The 22,712-nt window shown below is 48.1% G+C and overlaps 1 protein-coding gene across 1 annotated transcript in view; it reads left to right on the forward strand.

Annotated features, from left to right (window-relative positions):
- The window catches only part of Pkd1l1 (polycystin 1 like 1, transient receptor potential channel interacting), a 122,126-nt gene that overhangs the window by 92,316 nt on the left and 7,098 nt on the right, over window positions 1-22,712 (forward strand). The window contains 11 exon segments of the mRNA XM_041668800.1: window positions 3,463-3,583; window positions 4,347-4,430; window positions 4,949-5,097; window positions 6,035-6,266; window positions 8,795-8,899; window positions 9,533-9,673; window positions 14,308-14,442; window positions 16,865-17,095; window positions 18,929-19,060; window positions 19,305-19,463; window positions 20,231-20,401. Of these exon segments, the coding sequence (XP_041524734.1) occupies window positions 3,463-3,583; window positions 4,347-4,430; window positions 4,949-5,097; window positions 6,035-6,266; window positions 8,795-8,899; window positions 9,533-9,673; window positions 14,308-14,442; window positions 16,865-17,095; window positions 18,929-19,060; window positions 19,305-19,463; window positions 20,231-20,401 (1,660 nt within the window).

The following is a 22,712-nucleotide window of genomic DNA, read 5'->3' on the forward strand; positions in this document are numbered from 1 at the left end:
AGGGACACTGATTTGGCTAATTGACTTCTGTTGCACATTTCCTGATTTCCTTTTTACTCGATATTTTTCATATGCCTCCTGATAGTCAGTTCAGAAATATTCCAGCTGAGATAATAATCTGTAAGATCCCTGTGTGCTCTTGGGCATGATAGACTCAGGTAAAACACCTCTGAGATGTTGACCCAGGTGGGCTTAAACACCTTCTGCTTCCCAGAAGGAAGGGAAACCTCACTGCCTCTTGCAGCTCTGGTCACCAGCAGGGCCATATTTATACATCCTGGTGCAAAATGGAGTGTTTAAAGAGGACCCTGTCTGCCTCACCCATCCCCCCAGAACCTAATCCTAAAAATCAACAAGTCCAGAGAGTCTGTTATTTGTAGCATTCCAGAGAGAGCAGGGGACCTCGGGCAGGAGAAGTGAATCCTGTGGAATCCAGGAAGCGCTCTCTTGGCTCCCCGCAGCAAGCAGTCCTTTGTCTCCAGGGTGCAGTGTCCTCCTCCATAAAGCTTGGAAGATGGCAGGCTAGAATTCTGTCTTCAACAGCAACAAAATATTACTCTAGTAGCAGATTGTGGGGCATTTAATCTGTACGTGAAGTGCTTCTGAACTCAAAATCTTCGTGAAATCCCAAGTCAACAAAACAAAGCTAAGCCACAAGCAAGGCTGTGGTAACCTAGGCCAAGTGGGGGCTCCATCCCAGGGCACTCGCTGGGAGATGATCGCTCCCGTCTTTCCCCACGCTGGCTGCACTGCCGCAGTGGGCCCATTTGGTAGAATTGCTGTAATTAGTACACACAGGACCAGGGCATGCTTGGATCCTTCCATTCACCTCCTGTTCTCCAGAGTGCCTGGGACGAGCAGGAGAGGATTCCTGTGACTGGGGATGTGTGAGCGCAGGGTCACCACACAGGTGTTTCTTGAATGATGGATGCCCCATCAGGAAGCAGGTCTCAGGAAGTGACAACTTTTCTCTGAACTGTGCAAACTTGGATTAGGGGTGCAGTTCAGCCATAGATTAAAAGCTTAATATGGGCAAAGCTGCGTTGGGGTTGATTTCCCAGCAACCTCCAAAAGTATTATGTGGAACCGGAGAGATGGCTCAGCGGTTAAGAGTACGACTTCCCTTCCAGAGGACTCTGGTTCTGTTTCTTAAACCCGCATGGCTGCTGACAACCATCTGTAACCCTAGTCCCAGGGAACCCAGTGCCCCCTTCTGGCCTCCGAAGGCACCAGGCACACCTGTGATACATAGACATGCATGCAAGGAAAACACCCATACATATAAAAGTAAATCAAATTTTTCAAGTTTTAAGTATTGTGGAAACTCAGCATGGCTATGAATTGTCCACTAGTTTGTGTATAGAATGTAGTAAGAGATAGGTATGTAGTCAACTTGTCTGCCAAATAGCCCTCCCTGCCTCCAGCTCTTCCACCTTCTCTTTGTATAGTGCTCGCTCCCAAAGTTTGTAAATATTTTCAGGGCTTTATCTGCTTTATCTGTGCCCCTACCCCGACTCTGCCCCTTTTGATCCTCCTTCTTTTTTTTTTTTTTTTTTTTTTTTTTTTTTTTTTTTTTTTGGTTTTTCGAGACAGGGTTTCTCTGTGGTTTTGGAGCCTGTCCTGGAACTAGCTCTTGTAGACCAGGCTGGTCTCGAACTCACAGAGATCCGCCTGCCTCTGCCTCCCGAGTGCTGGGATTAAAGGCGTGCGCCACCACCGCCCGGCCTTGATCCTCCTTCTTAAGCAATGCTGTTCCCCATCGCAGCCACTGGATATCTCTGCAGCTCTCCCACTTGCTCAAAATTTAAAAAGACGTTTGGCCAAATTTTCAGAGAAGTGTGAGATTGAGAGCTAGCAGTCAGTAGGGAGCCTACATAGATTTGGCTCCAAACAGCAAAGCAAACTCCTGAATGGGTGGAAAATGATCTCTACTCAAGAAAAGGGAGCTAGAGTGGGAGAAGGCTCTGTGGTTAAGAATGTATAGTTCTCTTCAGGAGGACCCAGGTTCGGTTCCCAGCATCCATGTTCAGCAGCTCACAACTGCCTGTAACTCCAGCTGCAGGGGATCCAACTGGAGTTATATTTGGCCTCTGCAATTGCCTGTGTGTGTGTGTGTGTGTGTGTGTGTGTGTGTGTGTGTGTGTGTAGTGACACACACACACACACACACACACACAAGGGGGGCATAAATAAAAATTTTGAAGAAGAGGAGGAGGAAGGAAGGAAGAAGTAACTAAAATGAGTCAGATCAGTGGCTCCTGGCTATGGCAATGTTGAACAGATTTACAATATATATAAACTACTGATGGAGGTATTTCTTTCTCTCTATTAACATATTTGAAGGCTTTTCCTTGCCCTTGGTTTCTTTTTTATTAAACTGTTCAGCTTTTTTACATGGTTTGTAAGGTGTTACAGCATCTTTATTTTTCTGTCACATCCCTAAGCCACCCTTAAGGAGTCCCTACACACACCCGGGGCTGAGGCTTTCTGGTAGAAACCATCAGCCTCTTCTGTGGTGTGGATGCTTCTGCTGTGGATATCCTCATGTGATGGAGGTCATGTCCCTGAACATGGAGTTAAGAGACGTCTGCAAATGGCTTTCTACCTGGTGCACACTAGCTCAAGTGACCCGTTCTCTGTTAACCTTCCCTGGATCTTTTTTTTTTTAATATTTATTTATTATGTTTGTATGCCTGAAGGCCAGAAGAGGGCACCAGACCTCATTACAGTTGGTTATGAGCCACCATGTGTTTGCTGGGAATTGAACTCAGGACCTTTGGAAGAGCAGGCAATGTTCTTAACCTCTGAGCCATCTCTCCAGCCCCCCTTCCCTGGATCTTAACTCAGTTAACTGTCCCTGGATCCTGGGCTTTAGCTCAGCTGACCTCCTCCAAAAGTCCTCAGGACACTCCATCTGCCCACAGCTGGTGACCTCAGCTAAGGCAAGGCCTACTTCATTACCAAGTGCTGAATGTTTCATGGAACTGGATACTGCACTAAAAATGAAACACAGAAGAGTTGGCGGGTGAAATTTTGTACCACTCTAAAGCTAAACTATTATCAGTTGAAACTCTTTGATTATAGGCTGCATATACATGCATGCATGCATACATACATGTGTACATAATGTGTTTGCTTCCCCACAGTGGGACAGGAATTTGATCTTGTCTCCCAGTGTTTGGAAGAGTGCCTGGTACTTAGCAGTTAACATTTGTTGAGTGAACGAACAAGTCATAAACAAGAGGTTTCCCCCTATTGTTTCTCTCCCCTCTGCCACTGAGGAGCAAAGTGAATTCTGGGGTTGTACCTCATACTGCAGTTAGCTTTGTCTTAATTCTCACAGAATACCTAGAATGTGAGTAGGAGAAAAAAAATGGCAGGAAAAAAGCGACCCACTTTTTTCCCCACTTGGAATGGTTCTTATGGGTTCATGCACACTTTTTGTTTTGTTCTTGGATTAAGAAATGACAGACACTCCTTTGTGGACCTGAACAGCACAGACGACTGGTGGGACTGGACTCTGAGCATGTTGCTGGATGGGCTGCACCCAGAAGGACCCTCTGTTGGAGTCCGGGGGACTCAGGTGGGCATGCGTTCATTTCCTGTCTAACGGAAGCCATACGGCAGTAAGGAAGACTACGAGGCAGTGAAGGGTCTGCTCATTGGCACCATGGCAAAGAAACCTGCCCGTCTCCTTGCCTGGAGTCTGTGTTCTTCTCCCATGTCGGCCTCCTAAGCTATTCACACCCCCAGTCAACGCTTGCCAGTCCAAGCCGGACCCGGACACTTTAACAGAGGTTCAGGGTGAGACTAAAGAAGAAGCTAACTTATTGTCTGCATGGCAAGGGCTCAGAAGTCCCCAGAGCAGAAGAGGAGCCCATGACTAAGGCAGCAGCATCAGAGAAGCTTCTAGACAGGGGCAAGGCTGCTCCTGCATTTGTCCTGTCCTGTCCCTCATTCATAGTTTCCTTTCTCCCCTTTTTGAAAAATATAAGGTTTTTGTCCTGCATTCCTCAAACATTTTGTCCTTTGTTTCATTTTCTTGTATTCCATGAAAGTCATGGAGATGCCTGGGTTCATTCGCATGGTGGCGGGGGCGGGGGGGGACTTCAAGAGGAAGGCATTTGGATGCTTTCTTTATCTGGAGGATGCTGAGGAGAGGGTGCCGATTGCATCTGCAGAAAGCTGGTTTATGGAGTGCTGGTTGCATCCTCAGGATTTCAGGAGAGTGAACTTCTGATTCTGCAGATGCAGTGACCTGGGCTTCCATAGCCTTGACAGTGATTCCATACTGCAACCATTGAAGTGCACAATATTCTTATACTCTGAGTCTCCCCCTGTTTCAGCCTGGAGCTCTCGGAGGGCAGTGCCATCTCATAGGTCCAGCAGTGATCAGGCAGCTCATGGTTTCTTCTGGTACTGCATGCGCGGTAAGTGCCGGCACATCGGTTAAGCTCCCCAGACAGCTGGGAGGTAGTGTGAGAGTTCCAGGTGCCAGGGCCAACCTTCCTTCTGCCCTTTCCAAGAGCCTTCTTCTACCCTCTGCCTTATTCCCCAGAAGGGTTCTCTTCATTTCTAGAGTTGCTATGCTAGGCAAAAGAAGGCTCTTTCTTCTAAAACTGAAACTAGAATATTCTTGCGTTATTTTCTGATGGAGAAGGGTACCAAAAGACAGCATCACTCCATAAGGCAATGTTTTGCAGATTGGCCAGCTCCACACAGCCAACTCCTCAGCTGCAGCCTTCAGCAGGCATAGCCCTGATCCTTCTAGTTTGAGACGAAGCTGAGATCAACAAGTAGGCTTGAGAATGGTCCTCGAGAGTAGCAGGGTCCCTGGCCACAGAGCCTCTGCTGTACTTTGTGTGGCGGAGCTTGGGAGCCCCACAATGCTGATGGACTTAGGGACAGGGATCAGTCGGGGTTAATTGATGGGCAGTTTGTGCTCTAGCCTCCCAGGCCAGTCTCAGAGCCGGCGGAAGATGCACCACCTACACTGAGTCACAACCTTGACCTTGAGAACCTAAAAGTGACCTCTAGTGGTCCTGAGGCCTGTGGGGCGATGAAGAGGATCTCCGTGTACAGCCTAGGAAGAACAAGGTGAGCGAGCCTCAGGAAGATGCTCCTAGGCCCCACGTTGCTTGCTGAGGCATTTCTGCTGCAGCTCAGCTTCTGGGCAGGCAGGGAAAGGGCCAGCGCTGCTCAGGCCTGAGCAGTGTTCTGCTTGGGAACAATGGTGTGGAAGAACTCAGACTCCCGTTCAGACCCAAGTACATGGAGGAGGACGGGATGGGGCATTCTTTAAAAGTGGCTGCCAGAGCCTGCGGAGTCTTGGAGTCAGGTGAATCTTTGTCCTTTGCTCACTGTGTGGCAAGTGGGGTGCTCACACGGTCTGGATTATTCCCCCCTAACTCCTAGAGGATCACAGACACTGTCTTCAGCTGCACTGGAGCAAATGAGTGGGCATTCCAGTGTGTGTGGATACAGCACACATATGCCATGCTTCTTGATGCTCAGCCTATAGTCAGGTGCCCTGCCAGTTCCGCAGGATACCCTAGGCCCACAGCCTTCACCACAGAATGGGGCTTTGTGTAGGAAATCAGTCCGTGCTGTCAGAGTAGTGTGCCCGGAGGAATTAAAAAACAGGACATGATTTGCTACTAAATATGAATTAGTACAGTGTGGTTACTTTTTGTCCACGCAGTCCACGGTGAAGAGAAAGAGGTGACTATTTGCCAGCCCTTGGGGAGGGCAGCTGGGCTTCTTTCCCTCACGGGGCAAAGGTGAGGGTGGACACCATCTTTTGGCTGCAGCTGCAGCTTTCCTGCAGGGATAAGGAGGGAAAGAGAGACAGTGGGCTCCGGGTGGGGACCCTAGCTCCCAGGAGAATGGCCTGTGTGGTAATCAGAAGCCTCGGGATCATCTGTCCCCGTGAAGGCTGGCATGGGGTGTATTGGGCACGGTGCCACAATGGGATTTTCCCTGGGCTCCTGAGTCTTGTTTTCTGCCCTCCCTCTGAACCTGAGCTGTTTTCCAGGCACGAAGTCCACGTAGCCCTGACTGCCCTCAGGACCAGCAGGTGGATTGACCACAGCACCAGGGCCGTGGCTGTGCACTTCACCCTCTACAACCCTCCCACGCGACTCTTCACCAGTGTGACCCTAGGTGCAGAGCTTCTCCCCACGGGAGGTCTTGTCCCCTCATCCCTGGTCGAGTCAATCAGCATCTATGGTGACTCAGCCCCACGCTACCTTCTTATGCTTTCTGAGGTGAGTCCACCTGCCCTGGACCTCCTGGGTAGGCTTCCCATGGCTAAGTGCCTCTGCAAGCTGAATACCTCTACCGCCATGAAGCTAGGGCCTTTCCATTGGCCCACCCACCCAATTATTATTAGCTCCCTTCCATGTAGTATCAATCATAGAATAAGTGTTGGCACTAAAGATCAAGAACATCCCCAACGGGGAAACCAACCACAACGTACAAAATGAGAACAAATATTCAACTGCCTTGAGGTACTAAATTCAACGTGGAGTCTTCCCCCCCTCACGCACCCCCCCCCCCCCGAGACAGGGTTTCTCTGTAGATTTGGAGCCTGTCCTGGAACTAGCTCTTGTAGACCAGGTTGGCCTCAAGCTCACAGAGATCGGCCTGCCTCTGCCTCCCGAGTGCTGGGATTAAAGGCATGCGCCGCCACCACCCGGCTTCAGCGTGGAGTCTTAGTCAGCCCCAGCTACCATAACAAAATGCCGTCATCCCTCACTGTCCAACATTTAACTTTCTACAGTCAACCATGATCTGAAAATATGTAGTGGAATATTCCAGAAGGAAACAATGTTTACATTTTTAAAATCAACCTTATAGTATATTATGGTATAATCGTAGAATGTTGTTATTATTTTTTATTGCTGTTAATCAGTTACTACGCCAGATTTAGAAATTAAACTTTATCATGGCTAGCTATGTATTTATAAGAAAGTTCCAGTATTAATGGGGTTTGTCACTACTGAAATTTCAGACAGCCACTGGGGACTGCCACATATCCCTGTCAGGTGAATAAGGCTACTTACTGTTCAATGCCTGGGTGGCTTAACTAACAGACATCTATTAAAGAAAGATCTGGCAGCTATAACCCCAAGATGAAGGTGCTGGGAGTGCTGGGCTGTAGTGAAGACCCCTTCTTGGTGGGGGGATGCTGTCTTCTCACTGTGTCACGCAGCCGGGCTCCATCTCTGCACCAGTGATTAAAGAGAAAGGAGGTGTGCTTTGGGCATCAATGTGTATATCGACCCCAATATTATAGAAACAGGGCCCCACCTCATGCCTGCACTTGGCCTTAACTTCTTTTATTAAGGCCTGCCTCCAAAGAGAGACATTATGGGGTTTGGAGCTCCAAAAATTTGATTTGGGGGTATCTGCCCCCCCCCCACATCCATAGCATCAGGAGTCAGTGGCTCACATTATTTCACTGAACAGCCAAAAGCCTCAGCAGCCACCCTGCACGGTGTGCCTCTGGCTTTGTATCTTCTTATCCCTTGTTTCCCTCTGAAGAAACCATGTTCTGCTGTTGGGCAAGTCAAGTCTACTCGGCTTCGGGAAGGGAAAGGAGTTGAGGAACTATTAGATCAGACGAGATTGGATCATTCAGGGTGCTGTAGCTGTAGACGTTAGGGCCTGTTAGATCAGATGAGATTGGACCGTCCAGGGTGGTGTGGCCATAGATGCTAGGGACTGATAGAGATCGCCACGGCAGAGCCTGGAATGGAGAAGCAGCGTGCAGCACAAGGGAAGGGTTCGGGCAGGAGAGGCTCTTGCCTTAGGCACCAAAAAAGAAAAGATAGTCAGAAAACAAGGTAAGCAGTAGGCTAGTGTGATATCTTAAAATATCAGAATTCAGGAAAAAAATAAAGCCATATTGGGCAAAATATCAAAGCTGGGAGGTGGTGGCACACACCTTTAATCCCAGCACTTGGGAGGCAGAGGCAGGCGGATCTCTGTGAGTTAGAGACCAGCCTGGTCTACAAAGCTAGAGCCGGGACAGGCTCCAAAGTTACACAGAGAAACCCCATCTCAAGAAAAAACAAAAAACAAAAAAAAAGTCAGTTTCCTGCCCTTTCTTTTGACCCTTCTACTACAGAGAAAATGGACACTAGCTGGAGGTAGCCTCTCTGATGTAGTCTCCGTTATGTAGAACAATGGCAGGCATTAAAGTATTTTTATCTGACAGGAAAAGCCCTTTTCTCAGGAGTCTTACCAGTGCTCCTCCCCACATCACAGTGGTTCCCACTCCAGTGCAGAGACAGTCTCTGGTGTTCGCGCGACAGTATTGCTGTTTCACACCTCCCCTTAGGATGCAAAGCCAGCTTGGCTCTGATTACATTTGCCGTGTTTTGGAGTGGACCCACAAAGGCCCAGCATCCATAGCTCCCAAAGAGGATGGAGAAAGCCCCTGCTGATGGGCTTCAGTTTCCTGCAAACTGGTGAATAAATGGCAGGCTGGCATGATGAGCCAGAGGTGGCTGTGGACACCCCTGTGTCTTATTCCTATGCCTCAGGGTCAATAGCACATCCTAATGCTGCACATGGAATTGGATCTCTGGGACTGCTTGCTGTGAAGGAATACCAAGCTGCCCAGGTGCCTACTGAAGGCTAGTTTGTTATCAAATGCTGCCAAGAGGGAGAGGCTTGTACCATGTCCACAGAAGCAGAGATGGGCAACGGAACCAGGCAGGAGTCTAGACCTTGAAAAAACTACTTAGCTGACCCTTCGTTTGTCTCACTTATTTCCGGCCCCTCCCAGCTGGCGTTTCTAGTCCTCAACGTGACCCACTTCTGTTTCCAGCTCTGGGGAATGACCACCAAGGGCGTCCTCAGCTACTGGAGGAAACCAAGACACTGGCTGGAGGTAACCTCTCTGATGTAGTCTTCTTTATGTAGAATAGTAACACCAAAGTATTTTTATCGGAAAGGGAAAATATTTTTATCAGAAAGTCTTATAGATACTATTTCCAATGTCACTGTGGTTCTCCTGTAGAGGCAGAATAACATTTGAAATCAGGTTCTCTTGGTGTCTGGTGGTATTGGTGGAAGTGGTGCGTGCGTGCGTGCGTGCGTGCGTGCGTGCGAGCGTGTGTGTGTGTGTGTGTGTGTGTATCATGTTCATGTGTGTTTGGGTACATAACCATGTGGAGGCCAGCCCTGAGTGTCATTTCTCCGATACCATCAGTCTCTCTTTTTAAGAGAGTGTCTCTAACTGGCCTGGAAATTATCAAATGGATGAGGCATGCTAGCTGGAGAGCCCCAGGAATCCACCCATCTCTGTCTCCCCCACACGGGGAGTCCAAGCATGTGCAATGACAGGCATTTTTACACTGGCTCTGGACGTTGCATCCACGTCCTCATGCATCCACTTCACCCTCTGAGTTATCTCCTCAACCACTGACTAAATGTTTGACAGGCAGCTTGTCACCAGAGGGTCAAGGATGCCAACTGTGTCCTCCCTCAGCTGACTAACAGACCTTTCTCCCCTGTGTTGCAGCTCTCTACGGTTGGGGTAGCCCTGGCCTACCATGCAGCCTCTGGTCACCTCACTACCCTTGCCGAGAATGTCACTGACCAGTTCCACAAAGGACTTCACCAGATGTTTGTGGACCTAAGTCTGATGGTGTCATGGAATCAGGTATGCTAGGGGACTCAAGGCTACCCAAAAGAAGCCATCACTGATGTTGCTCAGTGGCATCTGTCACACAAGGACTAGAAGGTTCAGTGTGATGATTTTTCCTGTTGAAGGATAATGCCGTGAGCTCACAGATGGTGGCACTTGAAGCACTGAGGGAGTTGGAGAATTCCACGTGTGCCCACTAGCTGAGCATCCATGCACACTATGTGGAGCAGAACTCAAGAGCCAGGGATGCCAAATGGACTTGCATCAGCATGGGGAAGTAGGTGTCAGTCAGCATAGTCTACAGTAAGGAGGCTGGCACTAACATGCTTAGACATCATGCCTGTCTTCCCTTCCATCTGGCCATAGTCTTAGATGCAGGGATTTTCAATGTCATAAGCCTGAGACTCGGAGAAAGACTTGGGGTCATGAAAAAGAGAAACATCAACTCTAAGTCCTTCTATCGCTGTTCTCCAGGCTTCTGACTGTAGAATCGGACCTCTACCAAGAGGACCAGGTGGAATATCCAGGATGGGTCTCATAAGCCCCTGGGAGGAGACCAGGGAATCCTATCATAAGCAGCTGGGCTCCCTGGAGGTCCACTGCCTCATGCCACGGAGGGTATATGCAAACTGAATCTATATTCCCATCTGCTGTAGTCACAACTAACACCTCTACCTACCCACAGATTCTTTTTTCCTCTGATAATTTTTTTATTACTTTATAAATCAAAATTTCCACTTCCTCCCCTCCTCCCACTTCCCTCTCGTTCCCCCACTCACCCTCTCCCCTCCCCCTCCAGTCCTAAGAGAGGGCAAGGTACCCTGCCCTGTACACACAGATTCTCTAAGTCTCTTTTTTACCTGCCTTGAGGGCTGTCAATGCCCCAGGGTTATCCTGTACCTAGAGTACCTTCATACCCTGGACAAGATGCTCCCAGAACAACCTGAAAAGAGGGGGAACTGGTTCCCCTCTAACCTCAATGCTCCCTGTTCCACCTTCTCTCCATAACTTCCCTCTGGCTCTTCTTTGATATACCCTGGGGTCAGCTTTCTTTTCTGCTGAGTTAGAGAGCCTTAGAGGGCACAAGGATGGCAGTTGTCCTCCACCACAGCTCTAGTGTTTCTTTTCTGGATAAGTGGTACCACTGTTGTCTCTGTCTTCCCAGAGGGTATATCAACCTCCACCCATCTTCTTGTCTCTGTTTTCTCACCATCTACACTCGGGGCAAATTGGAGCAGAAACAGAGTGTTCCCGAGACAATTGCTACAGCTAGGGAAACTGAGACCCAAATGGTGTTGGGACCTTCCTATAACCAGAGTGACCCAGCTGTGGAAGAACCAGAGACGCATCAGCCTGGGGGCAGTGTCTTGAAGGATCCCAAGCAGAGGACAGTCTGAGTTTCTTCCTGGAGGACAATAATCTTCCTTTAGCAGATGTCACTAGACCTGCGACTTTATAAGTTAGTCCTCAGCCCTCCGAGGCTAAGAAGAGAGCCCTTGCATGAGGGAAGCCCTGAAGCTGTACTTCCTACTCCTGAGTGTTGAGCTCCACGGGTGCTTATGAGTCCCAAGGCTACGCATAAACAAAGTAGACATCATCTTTGCATCAGAGCAGCTGGCACTTCCTTACTGGGCCTGTCTCCTCCCGTTCCTGCTCACCACCCCATGGTGCTGTCAAACACATGCTTTGTGCACATTGCTGATCCCAGCGGGGACTTGCTGCATGGAGGGCACCATAGGCCATTTCTGTGCCAAATATCAGGAGCAGGATTCCAGACACTTCTGCACTTCGAAATATAATTGCTACAACTTGTAGGAGTCTTGTATGCCAGTCACAAAAGTCAGGAAAATTATCTTCTTTTTATCCACAAAGGTGGTAAGCTCTGTTCCTTTCTGTCCTAAAACAGAAAGTCTTAAGACCCGTTATTCTAATACCTCATGGATCCCCCAGCATGCAGAACACCGGGACGCTGCTCTCCAAGTCCTCCCAGCTGTGGGTAATAAACACTTCGGGCTATTCCAAGGGCCTTCTGTTTGTTTTGTTCTTTGCCTTAGTTATTTTGAGAAATGTGAGCAGTTAAAGAAGATCTGGGTCAGTCATAGCCACCCCAGAACCTTCTTGCAAGCATTTAGCATCTACCAAGATGTATGTGTTGCTGTATAAGTTGGTTGTCTCATACACCAAAAGGCCCGAAGCTCTAAGAAGGAAGTTCACTACTGTTCCCCAGACAGATGGTGACTCTCAGTTCCAGTGCTGGCCTCACTGTCTCATCCTTGCTATGCCTTCTGGTCTACCTTTCCCATGTATCTGTATTTGTCTCCACATTTTCTACCAGGGGGGCTCAGCTCACATTCTGTCTCTTCTACCCAACAACCACAGCTATGCATCAGTCTGGATTCCAACTCCATCCTAGCCAAAGTTCCTTTCCTGAGACACTTTGCAGGATGCTCTTCTCACTGGAGTGTAGTGAGGAGAAACAGGAGTCTGTCAGGACATTCTCAGTGAGCACTGGTTCCCCCAAATGGGTTCACCTTTCACACCCTTTTTCTCCAGCGTGCTGTCTTTCTGGTCATGTTTACTGTCTCCGGAATCTTGCCTGGAAGGATTCCCTCTTCCCTGGGGATTCTATTGTAGCCCGGTGTCAATCTCTGGGCCTTCCCTTAGCTCTTGAGTAAGAGCTGACCTGGTCAAGCCTCATCCTGCCCCACACTCGCATTGGCCATCTGCCCCTGCATCACCTGTGCCATCGTTAGAAAGTTATTCATTTTCACCAGCCAGTGCCTGGGGTATAGCTCAAGCTGCTCAGAGCTGAGTGCTTCCAACTCTCCTCTCCACAGGGCTTAGCTTGACAAACTGAAAAAGAGTTTAGAAATTTGATATGCAAATATTTCCATTTTACTCTGAATATAATATTATTTTACATAGGTTGGTCTAAATAAAACACTAAGTAAATTTCTCAGCTTACTATCACATGTTAAATTGCAGCTACCAGGAAATTTGCAGTCCTACCTATAGCTCACATTGTGTTTCACCTACCCAGTGGGGGTTACAGTGTCAACCAACTCCACTTTTTCCCAAGCATAGCCAAGTCTTACAGCCTTGAAGGGACCACAGGCATGCCAAGCATATATCACACAACCATCCAAGCATCGGGTGATGTACTATCTAGTGAAACAGGTAATGGTGTCCCATCCACACCACAAATGGCACCACCCGTACCCTAAGAAGGTGAGCAACACACTGAAGCAGTGGAAATGGCTTCTGGTCCTATAACCAGTTACCTGAGACGGGAACTGTGACGTACGGATGGGAGGCCTTCAGAGCAAGCTGTCACTGTCTGATCCAGACGGCCTTGCAGCTGTGGCCTATGGCCTTAGTCTCAGCTTTTCTTTAACCCTATCAGTAAGCTTCCTCAAATTCTAAATATGATAGGACCGTGGTACAACACTTAAGAGGTTTTCGAGGACGAGAGAGAGGAAGACAATACCTACATATCCCTCTTGGCACATGATAGACATCCTATAAATAAATATGATAATGAAAACAGTTAAGGAGGCTTCCTGGTGTCCTTTCAATCAGATATAGGCAAGAAAGGGGGCCATGGAGAGGTCATAGCTGTCTCTCCAGTGTCATGGTCCCTGACCCCTGAGAGCATAGAGAATGAAGTGTGGTCGGCTCAAATTGAGATGTTCGTTGAATTTTATAAATTCAACGTGCAAATGTCTCCATTTGTGCGGGATGCACGTATTATTTACATGCGTCGGTCTAAACAAAATGCAAAGTCAGTCTCTGCATTCATTTCCCGCCTGTTAAACTGCAGCTACCAGAAAAGGTGCAGTTCTGCGCACGTCCCCACTTTGTAGCTCTCCTAGCCAGTACCGGCTGTGGTGTCAGTCGTCCCTGTTTCTTCCCCAGCACAGCTGTGTCCTGCTGATTCGAAGGGGCCACAGGTGTGCCAGCCCCTCACAACTTCCCTGGGCCTCTGTTGTCATTTCCCAAACAACCTGAAAACCTTGATCCCTTGCCCACATGGAGTTCTAGCATTTGGCATCCATTTCTTTCTCTTGGGGGAGAGAGATACATGTGCCGAAAGGCCTTTTGCGGCGAGCTTTCAGCAGGGGTTATGGGTACCTGTGCTGCATCTGAACTCCGAGCATGCCCCTGGGTCACCCTGCTGTGTGTCTTTTGTCCCATCACTGTGATTGTTTGAGCCATAGACTTCAAAGCTATAATGTCAGAACCATCCTACCTATCACAGGATTCAATTTTCAGTATCTTTAAGGCAAGCACTGGTAAAATGTTGTATGATGAGGGACACACACCCTGTCACTGCTGTGACAGTCATTTCCTTACTGAGCATGGTGTACTGAGGCTCAGAGGGGAACAGCCAGACCCGCTCCTCTGTCTCTACCAACCTGGCTTCCTGAAGATGCCTTACAGTGTGCCCTGACTCCTGCTTCTGACTTGTGCTCCTCTGCAAACACCGACGCTTGGTGTCCCTGGGAGACCTGGTGTCCCTGGGAGACCTGTGGTCTAAACAACTCCTTAAATGGACTTGTGTTTCAGCACAGCTCACAGGTGTGTGCCCATGTCTGCACCTCCTTATTGTCCTTGGCAGGACACACTGACCTGCTGTGTTCTTCCCTTAGAGGGTAAGATGGCTCCGGGGAAGCCTGCTGTTCCTCTGGATGTTGAAATGTGCTCACCTCCTCGGCCTCCTAAGCAGCAGGGCTGCCTTCTCCGCAGTGATGCGTTCTTCTCTCTCCAGAGCCCTGGCACCCGCCGTAAGAATTCTCTCCCCTTTCTCGAGCGATTTCCTTAGTCAGCCAGCACATCGGTTCACTCTAGGCAGAGAATAGCAAACTTCTCACAGGGTGGCACACTATCCAGAATTCTAGCCACCTGACCCATTACGGTGGGGTTTAGATAAGGGGTATCAGTATTATAAGTTGCATTTGTGACAGCAATAGTCAAGATTTATTAAACAATGGCTTTGTGTTATGCTTTCCCACAGCATTATTATGATTATTTCCTGTGGTTATTACCACTGTCAGATCTCTCTCTAGGTGTCAGGAGTGTTGTGGAGAGCCTCTTATGTGTGAACACGCTTAACAAGCACAATGGGCCACGGGCAGGAAAGGTGGCTTTCTCAGATGAGGAAATAAGACGCTGAGAGAGGGGATGACACTTGCCTTAGGACTGTAAATTTCAGGTGTTTTGACAGCCACAGGCTGTTTCTACATGCACTTGTCACCCAAGTCCTGCACACAGAGACTTCTCCATTCACACGCTAGAATCTACTTTGTATTATTGACCTCGCGTGAGGAGCCACATAGCATGAGTAGAGCATAGATGGAAACCCCAATCAGGATGAAAGAGCATCATGGGTATATAGGGCTCAGCCCTTTGCATGAACGCTTGGCAATGCCTGAACAGGGAAAGTCTCCATCCAGGGATGGGCCAAAAGTACTAACTGGGGAGTGAAGGCCCAAACCAGGCCCAGTGTGTAGCTTAGGCCCTGATGATGCTCCTGGTTACTGGTCCTGAGCAGGTCCCAGTGGGGAAGCGCTCACTCCAGCCCCATAGGCCTAGTACAGCACCATGTTCACACCTCTGCCACAGACTGCATTGCTATCAAATCCAAGAGAACCACTTGGCCAGGTGGCTACTGTGAGGATGTTCTGGCTCTCAGGGCCCAGGCCTCACACAGACCCGCAAGGACCCAAGCAAGAGTCTCCTGCTATAGAAAGTAGAGACCCGAGACCTTGCTGGACCTGTGTTTGGAGGAGCAGGTCAGCAAATGGGAGCAGAAGGAATATACCTCCAAGTCTAAGACAGCTACATTTCAACCTAGGCTACCCCTAACCAACTCATAGATGTCACCAGAGGCCAGCGAATAAACCTGCCAGGAAACACATGGCTGATTTAAGCCGAAGAAGGTTGTTTGTATTAGAAATTGTAGAGACCTATGTGATCCCTACCTAACAGTAAATTGTTATTTATACCATTTAGCATTATATAAAAGTGTTTTTAAGTTAAGAAAAGCCCAAGATATAATGAACAATGTCACTTGTGATATTTTCAGTGACGCTGCCATTTTCGGAGCAGCAACTCCCTCTACCCACTGGGCAAAGTCGCCATCCCTTTTTCATTCTGTTTCAAGACAAGGTCTTATGTAACGCAGCCTGGTCTTAAGCCCACTCTATCGCCAATGATACCCTTGAATTCCCGATGCTCCTGCCTCCAGCTCAGAGCACTGCGATGGCAGGCATGTCCCACCATGCTCAGCCTAGGCTACGCTTTCTTCCTCCTCAGTCCCACAGAGATGTGTGCCAAACCACTTCAGAGTTCAGGATAATCAATGAGTGCCAGGCAAGAGGCGAGGAATTCTAAATTCAGGGCCAGGGAAACAGAGGCCAGTGATTCCCCAGACAGATAGCACGATGGTGGTCTGCCATCCAGACATCACACCTGAGAAAGTGTGTCAGCCCTGGGGTTGGCTTTAGCAGACAGCGTGAAACAAACTGGACTACCAACACTACAACTACAAGACCCCAAGCCAAGTCCCTGTCTCTATTAGCCAAACCATAAGCTTAACCAGAACCAGTTTGGCTCTAAGTGGCTCTTTCTGATTCTTCTGAAGCCATTATCTTTACATAGCCCATGCTGGGTGCTAGACACATATAGACAAGAGACCTCACAGTAGCAGTAGGTCCCATATAGTAGAGGTCTCATATATAGGCAAGATGCTCCTGGCCAAAGGTTGAAGGGGCAGGTCACTGATAGCCAAGATGGCCTAAAAGGGTGAACCTCTTTACAGCTGAGCATCCATCACAGGCCCTCATGGTCCATGTGTGTGAACCGTGACCTGGCCTTCAGACAGTCTCCCAAGCTTCAGTGGAAGGAGGGTGGCAGGACGGGACTAGAACTCTGACGGCAGAGAAGAGAGCACAGGCCTCTTTTCAGAACTACGAGGTGGCTCAGAAGGTGTAGATACAGGTTGAAACACAGAAAGAGAGCTGGGAGGGGCAACTGTGGTGGAGGTTGGCCTCTTTGGGATAAGATCCTAAACCAGAAAGGCTTGGGCTGCACACAAAATCCTCTTCTCCCAGCTTTTAGCAACTTAAAATAATTGAGAAGTCCCCAAATAGCCCTCTTCCCCAAAGAGAGTTGATGAATCAACATCCTGGGGTTTCCTCCCTGCAGCTGTTAGGGGCCCTGTCGCTGGCTGCCTATTCCCACTTGTGCCGGTTTCTGCTCTTCACCGGGATGCCATCACCCGACACCTCTACAGATGCATTTCCTGAGCTGCTGCTTCAGTTTCTGGGAAGAAACCAAAAGGACTCACTGCGCAATCGCTTGGAGTCTGGGCGTCGAGCCGTGGCTTGTTACTGCGGGGCCCTCTTTCTGCTGGTGGCCTCTCTATGTTTCGGAATGGTATGTGGATACCCCCGATGCAGCCTAGACTTTAAAGTCAAAGTGTGTGAAGGTTGCATCTGCTATCAGGACAAAGTGGTCTCTGTCCACATAGACAGACAAGTAGAGTCTGTGTTGGCCAGATCTCATGGGAACTGACCCTGCTCCCAGGATCTAGCTGAACTGCCCTGAGATGGGGCTTGGAGCACAATCAGCTTGATTCTTCCTTCACTGAGAACAGTCCAGCAAGATCACAGCTACTTCCGCTCAGGACGCGGCCTTCCTGGCCTCCCACTTGGTGACTCAACGTCTCTTCTCACCTTCAACTTGATCTCAGGCTGCCTCTCCTGAATCCCTTCTCTGTGAAGAGGGCACTTTTACAGCTGGTCTGCCCCTAAACTCTAAGCCGGCTTCACTGAGTCATGGTCCTAGGTAGCCCTTTCTGTCTCCCTTTGAATTCTAGCCACATTCGAAGCAGCTATACCAAGAGCTCTACCATCCCAGGGTGGTCCCAGCACATGGTGATGCTCAATACAAGTGAAAGGAATTGGTCAACACTTTCTCATTGACCTCAAACTTTTGGTTTCCTGAAGTTCTGCCGATGCTCTTGTTGGTGGCTTGTTAGACTAGAAGTGGCTACGTATATGCTCGCACCCTGACAGCCCATGGGTTGGCGCTCTTAGCTCCTTTCAATGGTCCACATTGCCCGCTCACTCCTTCCCGTTCATCCATCCATGCTTGATTCCTTCCTCCATCCTGACCACTTACCCTCCCAGCTGCCCATCCCCCATCTGTTTACCTGTGACTGCACTCACTGGCCCACTCACCTAACTCTCTTTCCATGCATCCATTGTGTGTGTGTGTGTGTGTGTGTGTGTGTGTGTGTGTGTGTGCGCGCGTGCACGCGCGCACGCACATTTGGAGGCCAGAGAACGACTCTCAGTGTCATTCCTCAGAGACTGCCTTGCTTCCCCTTAAGAGAAAGCCTCCCATTGTCCCGGAACTTACCAGGTAAGCTATACTGGCAACCCGTAAAATCTAGGAACCCACCTGTCTCTTGTTTCCAAGCACTAGAATTAAAACCGTGCATCAGGAGGTCCAATTTTGTTTAGGTTTGGTTAGATTTTTCAAGACAGGGTTTCTCTGTGTTGCCCTGGCTGTCCTGGAACTCATTCTGTAGATCAAGCCACCCCTGAACTCAGAGACCTGCCTGTCTCTGCCTCCTGGGTGCTGGGATTTAACACCTATAGTCACACCAGCTTCTTTGGTTGTTTAAACTGCCTTCTGTGGTTTGAAGCCAGCCCTCAGACGTGCAGGCAAGCTGTGTCCATCTGCCAGCTGTGTGTGCTCCCGGTTCTTGGTGTCCCCACACAATCCTGCCAAGGGTTGAAGGGATGATCAAGGGCGGGACATTTTTTAGAGATGTTTTGACATGTTTCCACATAGAAGCCCCTCACACTGTAGAACCCTGCCCCCCACACATACATGCAGGCTATAGTGGAGTCAGGCGATGGAAATCCAGAAGAAAGGGGGAAAGGAGGTCTTAGGGAGGGGTACTGACTTGCTCTGAGGGTGTGGCTCAGCAGCAGTAGTGGGAAGGAGGCTCTGGGTCAGCGACTTAGCAAGCTTTAGCTGCTGGGGCCTGTCAGCACAGCTTCTCCATTTCAATGGACAGAACCACGTGAGGTTCTCCAAGGCGTCCAAAGCAGACAGGCTCTAAATGGCTAAAATTTTGCTTGTTTGAGCTAGTTTCCAAAATAAACGGGATGTGAGCTAACACGTCTCAGTCAGCAGTGAGGAAATCAATAGCCCAGGGACTCCTATCTGGGGCACAGTGTTGGCTCCTCTTATTAGCACACACGAGGACGCGACAGTCTGCTGGGTCTCTGGTTCCCTCCCATCTCCCAGACACCAGCCCACACTCCAGCTGAGGCGGTGTGCCCTGCACAGAAACACCTCTGTGAGACGACAGCAGTGTGCTTCAGAGTAAGATTGCTGAGCTCTCACTGCTGAGCTCTCACTGCTGAGCTCTCACTGCTGAGCTCAAAACAAAGTTCAACACCCGAGTGGCCTTTTCCTTGTTTTGCCAAGCTTCCTGAGAAGTCCTTCAGCATCAGCAGTGGATGTAATGTCCACTTCATAGTTTATCACATTGACAGTCATTCCATAGCTTGGTGACACAGAATTCTCTCTCTCTCTCTCTCTCTCTCTCTCTCTCTCTCTCTTCCAGCTGAGGGCTTCCCTCCTGCCTTTTTTCCAAAAAAGAAAGTCTTCTCAAAGAAAATCTCATGTGACACTTACAAATGTCGCTGTTTACGCATGGCATAAAGTCCTCGCCATTCTGGGACTGGAAACAACTCTGGAGGAGACTGAGGTGGCTACGGATCAGGTAAGCTGTGTGACCTTGGAACAGGAAGCAGTGACACACTCGGGTTGTTGACACTACCGTGCAGGCTTGCCTTCTGCTAGAAGAGCGCCACTGTGGATCCGTACCAATTACTACCGCAAAGGCTCAACCCTAGTGGATCTCATAGACTCTCCCCTTGAAATACTATTAAGCTCGCAGGGTTCGCGGACTCCACCGCTGCTCACTCCATCCTGTACTGTTGAAAACGTAGAGTCTCCAGGTTTTCCTTGAATTACTCACTTGCTTTTGGCGCTGGCTATCAGACCCAAACTTCTACCCAAACCATGGGGCCCTTGACACTTCGGCTTGGGCACTCCAGACACTAATACAAACAAGTTCAATCTAGGTATTTTCACAGTGACTTCTCAGCCGTCATCCGTGGCCGCTGTGTATACAGCATTCCGTGTGGCCCTGAAGCCCGCAAAAAGCAGTCATCGCACCGTATGTTTGGATAGGGCTTACTGCCCATCATGTGCCCATTATGACTTCAAATCCATTCAGTGGCCCTTTGTCAAAGCGTCATTAGCGGTAACACTTATGAATGAAACAGTGTGTGCACAAACCATACATGAAGGAACCGAGGCCGACAGAAAGAAGCCGGCCCAGCACCCAAATCTTCTGGGTTCTTACTATCTTATAACAGGGAAAACTGTCTAAAGTTGGCATTACTGAATAATTCAGATAATGAGGGCAAAAGAATAATTTTGCACTCGTGTATGCCTTTACCAATCTCATTTTCTTCCCCTAAGAATTATTACCTGGATGAATTTTCAAGCCTATTGGATGAACTTCTGCTAAAGATTGATGGTTTGTCTGACAGTCTAGAACTCTCTAGCCTAGAAAACCAGTGGAGGAGGATAGCGGAGTCAAGGACAGAGGACAGTCCTCTCGTTGGCATTCAAGGGTACCATGCTACTGTGGTAAGACTATGCAAATTATTTTTTAACTTTCTACACAGCAAACTTTATATTCTAAAGTTGGTTTGAAATCATAAGGTAGATTTGTATAAAAACCCTCTAATGTAAGAATACATTAGTGCGGAGATGTGCTCTAGCCGGAATTACTTAAATTATTTAAAATGTATGGCAAGACTTCAAGTTTCCAGTGTGCCATGGATATCTATGTGCCCCATTCTTTCCCATTCTAACTGTAATCAATAAAGAGACCGAGATGCAGAAATGGAAAGAGTATCTCGCAGAGATGAGGGATGTCTGCTCACACAGAATGTGGCGGGCAGTGCTAAACAGCCTGCTGATGAGTGCACTGAGGATTAGAACAGGGAGAGAAAGATGTGCATCTGGATGCTGCTGTGTGCAAGAGCATGCACGGGGCTCCAGATTGGCACATCTGGAGCTGCCAATCAAAGGCGAGGACAAAGGAGCATACATCTAAAAGCAATTGCCACAAAAGAGTGGCTATTGCAAGCAAGGCATTCTCTCATGAAAAATAGTGAAGAAAATTATTATTTCAAAGTGGAGTACAAAGCTAAGAAGAAAGAGCACAAAGTAGAAATAAAAAAAAAAAAAAAGAACGAGATCCCCTGGGCAGTGGTAGCACGTGCCTTTAATCCCAGCACTCGGGAGGCAGAGGCAGGTGAATCTCAGTGAGTCCAAGGCCAGCCTGATCTATAGAGCGAGTTCCAGGACAGCCAGGACTATTCAAAAAAAAACAAAACAAAACAAAACAAAAACCAACCCTGTCTTGAAAAACAAAAAACAAAAGACTAAATTAACATGAAAGAAGAAAGGAGCTTCTCTATATCCACAGACATAGAGAAATGCATTTCTGTGCACAATGAAGAGAAGAATAAGAATAGATTTGCAAGAAGATGAGCAAAGAGTGAGGGCCTGAGAAAACTCAGCAAAAGTAATTTTTAAAAAAAAGTTAAAATTTATGTTAGGAATAATAATGTACATAGAAATCTGAAAAGGAGAATAAGTCAGAGAGAGGGTAAGGATTCAGGACTATATAGATGTTTCTCCACTGACAATGGGGCTCCATCCCAAAATACCCACCATAACTTGAAATGGTGCACAGAGAGGCATTTGATCCACCAGGACTGCTGAGCAGCAGAATAAGCAACACAGTATGGCACAGAACCAAGTCTCAGTAGAACTAGTCGGGGTCTGTGACGCTTTATGGCCTCTATAGAAAGTGCCATTGTTTCTGAAAAGATCTATCTATCTATCTATCTATCTATCTATCTATCTATCATCTATCTGTCTGTCTGTCTGTCTATCTATCTATCTCTCATTCTATCTCTGTATCTACCATCCATTCATCACCAGTTTTTATGTGTATATGTGTGCTTGCATGTGTTTATGTGCACTGGTGCACATGGAGACCAGAAAAGCGTATGGACAGTCAGATCCTATGGAACTGTAACTTAGAGGCACTTGTGAGCCACTAAATGCTGGTGCTGAGAAATGAACCTGAGTCCTTTGCAAGGGTAGTGCTACCTTTTAATCTTTGAACTCTGAGCCATCACCTTAACACTGAAAAATTGTACTTTCAATTATTATAAGTCAGGGACTATCCATATATCCAAAAAGGAACTCATATCCCAGGGTTAAAAAAAAGTGGATTTAGATCTCTTTAAACTATGGTAAATGTTAGACACTAGACTTAAAGTAATAATGTCATTCTTTTGCTGACGAGATAGCGTCACTTGCTGCTTCTACATGGTTTAAAAAGCTCCACTTTACGATTATTATTCTAATTACTGAAGTGATCCAAAGGTTCATCTCAGTGGTACACGTGAAAGGAAAAGTATAATTTTTGAGACTAGGAAATAGAATGGTCAACCGCATGACACACTTAAAAAGCCAGAATGCACATATGCAGAGAGAAAGAACAAGAGGTTCCCACAGCATGAAAAAACATGAAAAAACTGAAAAGATGATAGTAGACTGTCAGCAGGAAGAGAACCATGCGAATGTCCGTGCCGTGAGAGCTGAGGAAAATAAGGATAGAACCGGGCTGGCCTGTTCTAGCAAATCAGTACTTCTAGGAACAGTTGAATGAGGGGAAAATGTCTATTTTCAACCCAGTTCAGCAGCAAAATTCGCATGCACTCAGCAAAGCCGAAGGGTGGGAATGGTCAACATGAGGCGCAACTGAGCGGAGCCAACAGTAAGACAAAGTAGTTCCTTAGAGGCGACCTTGTAAGCCATCAGCTGTCCTACAGCGAAGTACGTGGGTGACGGCAGATACAAGCATATACAATACAAA

This window comes from Microtus oregoni, unplaced genomic scaffold (assembly GCF_018167655.1).
Source record: "Microtus oregoni isolate MIOR12 unplaced genomic scaffold, Mior012 000019F_ref0000042, whole genome shotgun sequence".
Lineage (NCBI taxonomy): Eukaryota > Metazoa > Chordata > Mammalia > Rodentia > Cricetidae > Microtus > Microtus oregoni.